Raw genomic sequence first — 10,605 nt, forward strand, 5'->3', positions numbered from 1 at the left:
CAATTTTGAATCTTTCTTACTTCTTGCTTACTTCTTGCTACTGTTTTTCGTGATCATTTTGAGAAGTTGTATGATAAAAACCCACATTTCGACCCAACAGTACTTGATACTCTTGAACAATCACCCGTTCATACCGGTTATGACCTGATTCCTAGTGAAGAAGAGATTGTTCGTGCTACTTCAAAACTTAAAAACAGTGCACCAGGTGAATCCGGTATCTCCTCGTACGAATGGAAGAGCTTACTGACAAATAATGATACCTTGATTATCTTGCGAAATATTATTTACCATATATGGGACACTGAAACCATACCAGATGAATGGAATATAGGTCGTCTAACGATACTACCTAAAAAAGGCGATCTAAGTTTACCTAAAAATTATCGCGGCATTATGCTCTTGGAAGTCTCGTATAAAATTATCGCTATAATCCTTCAAGAACGCTTACGACCAATCCAAGAATCGCTCGACCACGAGTCACAATGTGGCTTTCGTCCAGATCGAGGTTGCATTGACGCAATTTTTACCGTTAAACTTGCTCGCGAACATGGACTTGAGTCATGGGTTTTCTTTTTGGACTTGGTAAAAGCCTTTGATCGGGTTCCCAGAGAACTACTGTGGCTCATTCTTGAACGTTTCGGTGTCCCATTAAAACTCGTCAATTTATTGAAAGCTCTCCACAAAGCCTTCAAAGTGAAATTCACGGTAGACGAAGTAACCGAAACAATGAACTGTTCAATTGGTGTCAAGCAAGGTGACATTCTTGGTCCCCTTCTATTCACGTTTTTCATTGCAGCAGTTATGATAACCTGGCGTAAAACAACCGAAGTCCAAGCATGCATTTTCAAAACGAAAGAAGATGCTGTCATGACTGGTCGCAGCTACAGAGCATATGGAGAAGATCTACCACTCCAAGACTCTGAGTATGCCGATGACACTGCTCTCTTATTTAACAGTCGAAAAGAAGCAGAGTCCGGCATTGAGGAGAGTATGTCGCATCTCGCTCGTTTTGGGATGGAAGTACATTCTGGTCCATTGGAGCCACGAGAAGACTCCAAATCAGTTGTTCTCTTCTGTCCAAAGCCACCGAGTAAATATGAAAATCCGGAAACATATGATAACCTTGACCTGTCTGATATCATCATTGGCCAGCGTTACATTCCTATCGTTGATAAGTTCGTTTATTTAGGGAGTATGATTAGCAACGACTGCTCCGACAAAGGTGACGTTCAAATGAGGATCCAGAAAGCAAGCATCGCATTTGGTTCTCTTAAGAAATGTATTTTCTCAAATTCAAGTGTCAATTTTGATGTCAAAGGAAAAGTTTACTCTACCTATGTTATTCCTATTCTATTGTATGGTGTCGAATGTTGGAGCTTAACCGAGAGTTTGTTAACGAGTTTACGAAATTTTCATCATCGTTGTGTTCGAATCATGTGTCACGTCAATCGATACCAGTCATGGGTAAAGAGAATTAGTAACGTTGAGCTTTTGAATAAAGTTTGTTTGAATTCGATTGATAGCTATCTCTGTCAACGTCAAATGGCATGGGCTGGCCACGTAATTCGAATGCCCTGGTTTCGTTTACCAAGAAAAATGATTTCTTGCTGGGTCCGCTCGAAGCGCCCTAAAGGGGCCCCTCGCTATACGTTTGGTCGATCTTTGTTCAAAACTTTCAAAAAATGTAACGTTGATAAGTCATGTTGGCATGTTCTTGCTTCTGATAGATTTCAATGGAGAAATCTCATTAATAATTTGAATATATAGCTAGACTTTTATTTCTTCTAGTATTTTCTTATATATGACAATTTTCTGATAATTTTTTTTAGGATGTGTTTGCGCTGTGATTCTCTTGACTATTTTCAGGAGGCCTATTCCCTTTAGGGAAGGCCTATGCTCTTCTTCTTCTTCTTCTTACTTTCTTTCTTACCAAACTGGGTTCTAGGCCGACTTTTCAACCTTTCCTTTTCTGCTGTACTTAACTGTATGGTCAGACTGTGCCTATGTTTTAATTTCTTTCTTCTTGTTAAGTTGACGGGCGACTCTAGAGTGGCAGGAGATGCTTACTCAAGGTTCCGCACCTGATCTCAGACTTCGGTCTTCAGCTTATCACTTCCTTTTGTGTCTTGTGCATTCCTTTTTTTTTCAACTTTTTTTATCAATTTCTTCCAAAATGTATATTGGGTTTTTATTACAGATTGTCATGGTTAGTCGCTAGTTTGTATCTTCTTCAGTGTATATAACTTCACTGTATTTCTCTATCACCAGAAACCAGTTTATTCCACATGACGAATGTCAATTCTGTTGAAGTCATAACAGGCGTCCGTATGCATTTCTTGTCCAAAAGTTACGAATTACAAATTTGTACAAGGACTCACCAAAACTATCAAAATCCACACACATTGGTTTGCGTCAAGAGACATTTGCCAAGGGATAAGTTTTCTGATATTGAAGTTATCAACCATCCAAAGTCCGCATCAGCTGGACGAGTCTACAGGTACAGAATTTAGCATTTGGCCGCCATTCCGAATTTTCCACCGATTTTCTATTTAATCTCGGGTGACTTAGGGCAAGTCTTCAAAACCTAACAGTTTACCCTAAGTTTTCGAGATCAATAACAGCTAGATCCAGAGGTCCATTTAGGGCTCTAAAATCGTTAGCAAAATTTTGTTTGCATTTTTAGCTGACGTCATCAAAAATGTTCTTATCTTTTTAATACTTCAAACAGGGTTTACGTTAACGACATCCTACTTACGGAATGGCATTACGTAACTTATGAACACCCTTTCAAAGATGTGAACGTATGGGCGGGATCACCACGTGGTCGACCGAACGCCATCATAGAAAATTATGAAGTTTTCAGTGGTAAGTTTGAGATTTCTTTAGGCTCAGATGAAAGACTTATTCCCCAATGGTGTATATGCTCGAAAGGCTACAATCATGGTCAGAATATGTTGAAATTCTGGGTATTATAGGATTTTGTAGAATTAAAAGTTCCGACGAGAATGACATTTTCAGGCTTTCTTCTTTATCTAATCAAATATTTCGATTTGGGAGGGGTACAGTGGCTTCCAGTACTATATTCTCAGCCTAGTGAGTGGGACCACTCCCAAGCTTTTGGATCCTCAGATCCTAAGGTCCTATGATGGTGGTAATGTTAAAAGTGATCTTATGACAATTTTTAGTATTCAATTCAAAGAAATTTTACGGATAAGACCTTTTCAAATTTCTATTGGGACTTAATTTGGATGACACTCAAATCCACGAAAGACACGAAATTTAAAGTATCAAAGTCTTCGTTTCATCCCATAGGACTCTCCAAAGGCTTTTTGTTAGAAACAATCCCTTGCTTATCAAAACAATGGCGTTTTACATTGGTCATCAAACCCACTGGAATCTATAAGCCCTGGTATACAAACATCATGCAAGCAACTATCGGGGAGAGCAATTCCAAATATGGTGATCGTGTTCCTTTAGTCTCCTTCAGACCAGATTCTACTAAACTTCATGTTTGTTCGGCTATCAATGGCAAGGTATGTAATAGTCTGAATCTGTAGATATACTTCCTTTACATATATAAGAAACTCTTTTCGCTAGAGTTCGAGCAGAAGCCTATAGATATGTACAGGAGTTTTATTTACCCCCTGCATCAGTAAGATTCTCGAATGGCAGTAAATCGGACACAGTTTAAAATAAGCGAATATAAAATAAACGGGACAAAATTGTTGTCAGTTTGAACAGAATGATTTTATCTCGTAACAACTATCGCGTAAGCATGTTACATGATAGCGAGTATGTCACTAAAAACCATTCAATCCGGAATGTTAATTGCGTAGAAAAAACGTGGGTGACGTCTAGTACTTTAGGCGTACAAACTTTCGCGAGCAGAAACTTTCGCGATTTTCGCGAATTTTGGCCCTTTTCGCGAAAGTAAATGTATTTAAAAATTCTAGGTAGGGCCATTCGCGAAAGTTTATGCTCGCGAAAAATTCTTGAAAAAATAGAAAATCTGTAAAACTTCAAACTTTGAATAAAATGTAACTTTTATGGTACTTTTTTGCCTGCTAAAAGACTAATAAGTCAAAGGACAAATGTTTCAAGACAATCCAAGAAGTATTTGTCCCTCCAAGCCATTTTTTCATGTGAAAATTCTCAATTTTACGTCTTGATTGGCGAAAGTTTATGCTCGCGAAAAATATTTTTCCGTTAAATTCGCGAAAGTAAATGTCGTGAATTTTGCGATTTTTCGGCCTCGCGAAAGTTTCTGCTCGCGAAAGTTTGTACGCCTAAAGTATAGGCTAGTTACATGAAAATGAAAATTTTGCAGTAAACAGTTCTTCTTAAGATTACAATTATGCGGTAGTTTTTTCCTGAACTAGCATATTTCCTTGAGAATGAAAAATTGAAAGTGTCCGAGTTTTGTGTTCTAAGAGGTTAAAGTAAAATTTTGCCTTCAATCTTATTAAATATACCCTTAACGTATAATCATAGCCGGGAATCATAGCTTTCTACAGTAGCCTATACAAGGGGGCGCAAAATTTGTGTAGGAGAGCAATTTTTATGACACAGCAATTATCATTTCATATTATGAAAAGATAATTACAGTGTCATAAAAATCTCCTCTCCTACACAAATTTTGCGTACCTCCTGTCTACGCTACTGTTCTAGATATACTTGGAATGTATATAACAATTTTTTGAATTCTAAATTTCTTCATCTTTTTAAAGGTCAACGAGTGCAGAGACGATGATGAAGATCTTACCATGAATACAGATTCGACAGTTATCGTGGAACAAAAACTCATCTCGGGTGATTACTACTTTAGCGTCAAAGTCAATGGCGTTGATATGTTCCCCCCATTCAAAAATGAGGGTGCCAACGAATTCAAGAATGTCAAAGTCTATACATCACATCCTTGGAGTGAGCCCGCAAGAGCACAATTGAGATCTTACATATTTCAAAATTTAAACTAAAATCTACTTAAGGCCGGTCTCCACTTGCGCGCCCTTCAATCGCACTTTTTCGAGCAAAGCTTCCACGCTATTGGTCAAAAGAATAATGAAGCAACTCCATTGGCGCGATCTGACGTAACGGTTGAAAAAAGTTGAAATGTGTTCAACTTTTTTTTCGAGCGCACGCTACATTTTTATGACGTAATCTTTTTCCCAAGCAAAAAGGATTGAAGCAAAAAAGTGTGATCGCAGCGCGCACAAGTGGAGACCGGCACTTAGACGTCACTCAAAACGCTTGAAAGGCTTCTATTTTTCAAAAATCCTCAAAGTGGAAGTCGATAAATCCCAGTTCTCGGTGAGGTGCTCGCTAACTAAGCTCCGACTCTCAAGATCTATTTTTTCCTCAGCAAAAATCCGACTGTTTCAATTAAAGTCTGTCCATATATAATTGGCAGTGGAAACAAGAATGCCTGTAACTTTTGATAGTCAAATATAATTATGGAAATTGTTTTTGCTTGTTTTAGAGAATTAAAAGCGCTATATTTGAATGTATTTTTTGTTGAAAAATTCGCGATTTTTAGCGGTTAAATTTGCTATTGCAAAAATTGAGCATTTTTTCTACTTATGCTATAACTTTCATTTTTACACCAATGGTAGTTCAACCTTAGATTAAGAAGTTTGTTGGGGGGGAGGGGCAGTCAGGCAAATTGACCGACGGGTATGTGCGGTGGTTAAGGGTATGTTTTTCAAAATATCAGAAATGCACTGTAAGGGTGGACTTTTGATAAATGCACTGTAAGGGTGGAAATTTCAGCAAATCTGGGAAATTTTGCTCGAAAATGTTGATTTTTTTTGCTCTAAAAGAGTTTAAAATTTGAAAAAATGCACTGTAAGGGTATGAATTTCACCGATTTTTTTCTGCACTGTAAGGGTGCGATTCTAAAAGCCAATTCTTTCGCCGCACATACCGTCAGTTGGTAAACCTACTGCCCCCCCCCGGGATTTCAAGGCAAACAGAAAAGTCCTTCGGAAGATATGGGACCCGAAATACCTCTTGGTAGCACTTTTCTGTGAAATATCAAATCTCCAACTTATTGCTAAAAAACGGGGGTTACGTTATCTTTTTGAACAGTGCAATTAAAAGTTGGAAAAAGTTAAGTGTTGGTGCATTGGTATTATTGGTATCATTGGGCGCGTTCACACTGGAAAGTTTACTTAATTAAATCTATCAAAGTTAAACAAAGAGATTTATGATGGATGAATACACTGGTTTATTACAGTTCTTTGTAGGTTCACGAGATCTATTTATAACACGGTAATTGATTTTGCTTAAGGCTTTTCATTGGTTGATTTTTTATTGAGAGTTTCGATTTCACCAGTGATTGGTTGATATTGGTATCCATACATCACTTGAAATCCGCAAACATATTTGTTCTAATGGTTTTACTCAATAACTGCATTCATCTTACACATCAACAACACCGTTTGCACTATTTCTAATTTTTTCCTCAGTTCATTCGTTTTTGAAATCGTAAAACTTTTTGTTCACTGCACGCATTCTTTGTTTATGCTTCCTTAATAAAATCTTTTGTTTTAAGGGAAGCCTCTACCCTACCCTTAAGACAATAGAGCTTACGACTCTTAATTAAGGAAGATCGATTAAAAATTACAATACTACGCGTTCGACTCTTTGTTAAATGCACGTTCTGTATTGTAGTCAACAAAAGATTCTCCTAACTACATTTTTATTAAGGAAGGTCTGTAGTGTGAACACGACCATTGATTATTTCGAAACGAAGTGAAATCACAGTATAATTGTTTTTATTGAAAAGATAAGCATGAACTTATATTACCTTTGTTATTTTTAAGTCATTATAATTAAAGAACTTTGTTAATTCCCAAAACACTAAACACAGTATGGCTATGAGGTCATTAAAACGATCGTAAAATGTGTTATAATCGAAAAACTGTTTTATCAATCATATCACTACCCCCGTTTTTTAGTAATAAGTTGGAGATTTGATATTTCACAGAAAAGTGCTACCAAGGGGTATTTCGGGTCCCATATCTTCCGAAGGAGTTTTCTGTTTGCCTTGAAATTTAACAAACTTCTTAATCTAAGGTTGAACTACCACTGGTGTAAAAATGAAAGTTATAGCATAAGAAAAAAAAAAGCTCAATTTTTGCAATCGCAAATTTAACCGCTAAGAATTGCGAATTTTTCAACCAAAAATATAATCAAATATAGCGCTTTTGATTCTCTAAAACAAGCAAAAAAAATTTCCATAGTTATATTTGACTATCAAAAGTTACAGTGCCATTTATATCTGGACAGACTTTAGGTTTTTGTACCCCTGAAGAGCCTGGGATTACTGTCAGTCCGACTTTTTAAAATTTGGGCCCTGTCAAAAACCAAATTTAAACTAAGCTCTGACTTAGGCCGCTGACTTTCTATCTACTTATAGGTGCCAAATAAACGCCCCCTCCCCCGCTTGTTAATTTTTATTAATTCATAAGAATATTTTTAGATGGCAAAAAGAATTACCCTTATTTTGCTCCAAAAAGCCTGATTTTAGCCTATATTTAGCTTTTTTTGGGTTTTCAGAAGTACAATTTCCAACCCCCCCGGCAATTAGGTCCCCCCGTTTATTAAAATTTCCAAATTTCCTTACCCCATTTTAACTGACTGATCCCTCCCCTCCTGGTTTAAGAGTGCAACCTAAGATCATCCAAGCTTAATGGTTTTGTTTTTAAATAAGAGTGATAGCGTTTGCTTATTCATCAATTTTAAGTCACAAGCTTTTACACATTGGATTGACATGAATGTGGAGCAAGATTGGTCAGAAATATGCTTATATCAGTATAATATAACAATAGGGAGACTCTGTCCTGATATAAAATATGTGTCTGATTTGAAATGGGAACACTTATGTAAAAATAAAACCTTTAAGAGAACGTGTCCTTTGTAGAAAAGAAACTCAAAGGATTTATTCTGTGCATTTATTTGTCTTATAAATAGTTTACTGAAAATAATTATTAACAGTCGTAAACTACGGAAATATTATTTTTTCATAAAAAACAATAACTCTATTTATTTTGTGTTTCTGGGGAGGGGATTACTAGGTTTGCGAGGTGACAGGTATGTCCGAGCCGTCTAAAATCGACCATTTGAGATTGAATTTCAACGTTTTTGCGAACCTGAGGGACTCGATTTTTTATTTTCGTAATTTTGGAACAGAGACTTAATTCTTTTTCTTAATTAATCGTTTTTTGTGCCCCTTAAAGAGAGACTTTCGAGGGTTGAAATAAGGGAACCTTATGGCTTTCACATAACCGACACCCATTTTGCCCAAGTAACTAGCCCCCCCTCAGTCTCAGTAGCGAGTTTATGTATTGGAGATAAATCGAGGGGGACGGTATAAAGCAAAGCTGACATAGGACCGAAATCACCGTCCACTTTGCTCGACGACGGTAAAAACACAAAGATACCGTCGTCTGTTTAGGTGAGCAAAGGCGATATAGAGGCGTACATCAACTATCGACTTTGTTTTGTATCGATTTCACTTACCGTCGCCCTCGATATCCTCCGATACATAAACTCGGTAGTGTTACTGTGAATCGAACAAAAAACATTGAGCATATAGATTGTTGTGATCGATAGACTAGGCTCTAATTGTGTTAATATAGTTAACTCTCTCTAATCCGATCTTCAAGGGACCAAAATTTATCTTCAAATTAGAGAAAGATTCGAATTAAAGGGAGTAATTTATACCACTCCTCAACTGAGGGGATTAATGTTTTAATTCGAATTACAGAAAGATTCGAATAGTAAAGGTTCGAATTAGAAAGAGTTTACTTTATAAGAGTCTGAAAAGTCAAAAATCAATCTGAGCTTAAAAAATAAAATGAGAATGTCGTTATAAGAACGCACCCAAAGTTTCAGCATTAGTGTGTTTATGTGTTTGTACTTTTTAGGATCTGAGGCCGGCGGAGTGACTGAAACGATTCGGAATAACCTGCAGTTTAGACCGGCAAAATCGAGGACGGTAACTTACCGTCGTCCTCAGTCCGACAGGATTTAGACAAATCTTATCTGATATTCCGATGGCGTATTGGCGGCCGCCCACGCTAAAGCTCTAAAGGAGCGGGCCAATATACCATCGGAGAGAAATAGTAGTCATCCATTGATGTGCCGACATAAGTTTAGCCCTCATTTTCGGGGCCGTGCTGAACGCTCAAAAATTGTTTTTTTGAGATCTGGCGCCTCAAAAAGACCGTCAAATCACTGTCGTTAGTTACCACGTCATGAGTATGTCGGCAAAAATTACAAACAACATGGCTGATGTAATTTTCTAAAAATGTGTGCTGTTATGGTTGTTTTTGGTTTCTTTTGATGGATTTTTTATAGTTTAACTGTACTTATCACTCCCTGAATATTAGTTTTAGTATCCAGTGTAATTTCTGTATGTGCACCAACCCAAAAAATGTGTTTCTACCACAGAAAAGTTGATAATCCTAACTTTTGTTTTTGTTTGTTTTGATGGCTGATTTTTTCTGCACTTTCTCAAATTTTATACCATTCAAAGACCAAAGAAACTAAAGCAGGTATGTTCTTATGGGCTTAGGCTTTTATCAGTAACTTTCATGTTGTTATCTATCTTAGACCGTCCTCCAAATATAACTGTTGTCCACCGGCCGACAACCGACAAACCGACTTCAGTGTTCCAGAACTGAAGTTTTTTGGATAAAATCTTTATTAAACTTCATAAAAGTGTTCATTGAGGGTTAGTATTCATTTTCTATAGCTTTAGTTTTTCTTTGAGTGTTATTATAGATGCTGATTATGACTTTTCTCTTCTTTCAGGCTTTTTTGTGTACAATGTTATACTATTGTTGTTTTTGCTTCTGTGATCAGTTTAAAGAAGGAAAAATACTTATTTGAGTATTTCTACATGCCCTCCTTGTGAAAAGAATGATAATATTTTGCATGATTCCTTCTCCAAAAAGTTTTGTATTTGAATTTATTTCGTGAAACCTTTTGAAGTTTTTTCTGACCCAAATTTTGTCGGCCATGACACCTTCCCTGTCCAAATTGCACTCGGGCCCATTTTTCTAAAAAATTACGCGGTCAGGCGAAATTCCGTAATGTATTTCTTCCAGATGTTGATAATTTTCCCGACCTTCAGAGCTTTAGCGTGTCGGAAGAAAATTTCTACATCGGGTGCCAGATAAAGACAAATCAGAAGCTAACCGTCTCCATCGCTGTAAAAGCACAGATACATAAACTCCCTATTCCCGACTTAAGGGTAGAAATACTCAATATGGGTCAAATTATAAATAATACAATCCATTTGGAATCGTCTCAATTCATATCACGTAGAGGTTCTTCTTGATACCGTCCGTTAAATAGATAGTAAACGTAGAAATCTACCCTGTATTCACATCTACATAGTGATTAATGAATTTTGAAATGTTAATTCAAATGATAATAACTTTCATAGGAAAGCTTTTCAATTGTGTTAAAGAAGGTTTTGGTGCTTAGATTCCGTGATAATAAAAATTTTTGGTGCCAAGTATCTTGAAGTTTGAAGTCGCCATTTTCCATTTATAACATTCTCCAAATATAAAAATCTTTGAAAGTTCAATGTTACAA

At 36.7% G+C, this 10,605-nt stretch overlaps 1 protein-coding gene across 1 annotated transcript; it reads left to right on the top strand.

Moving 5' to 3' along the window:
• Positions 1-2,280: 2,280 nt before the first annotated feature.
• On the top strand, positions 2,281-5,157 carry LOC136822986 (uncharacterized). Its single transcript, XM_067079294.1, has 4 exons — positions 2,281-2,497; positions 2,729-2,865; positions 3,313-3,533; positions 4,728-5,157. The coding sequence occupies exons 1-4, from the start codon at positions 2,286-2,288 to the stop codon at positions 4,971-4,973; spliced, it is 816 nt and encodes a 271-aa protein (XP_066935395.1). The 5' UTR covers positions 2,281-2,285; the 3' UTR covers positions 4,974-5,157.
• The last annotated feature ends 5,448 nt before the right edge of the window (positions 5,158-10,605 follow it).

Source organism: Clytia hemisphaerica, unplaced genomic scaffold (assembly GCF_902728285.1).
Source record: "Clytia hemisphaerica strain Z4C2 unplaced genomic scaffold, Clytia hemisphaerica genome assembly, whole genome shotgun sequence".
Classification (NCBI taxonomy): domain Eukaryota; kingdom Metazoa; phylum Cnidaria; class Hydrozoa; order Leptothecata; family Clytiidae; genus Clytia; species Clytia hemisphaerica.

Bases quoted from the DNA above. Each gene is read 5' to 3' on its own strand.
- LOC136822986 (XM_067079294.1), top strand. From the start codon at position 2,286: ATGACGAATGTCAATTCTGTTGAAGTCATAACAGGCGTCCGTATGCAT. The intron at 2,866-3,312 runs GTAAGTTTGAGA...TTCATCCCATAG, and splicing joins AAATTATGAAGTTTTCAGTG to GACTCTCCAAAGGCTTTTTG. The intron at 3,534-4,727 runs GTATGTAATAGT...ATCTTTTTAAAG, and splicing joins GTTCGGCTATCAATGGCAAG to GTCAACGAGTGCAGAGACGA.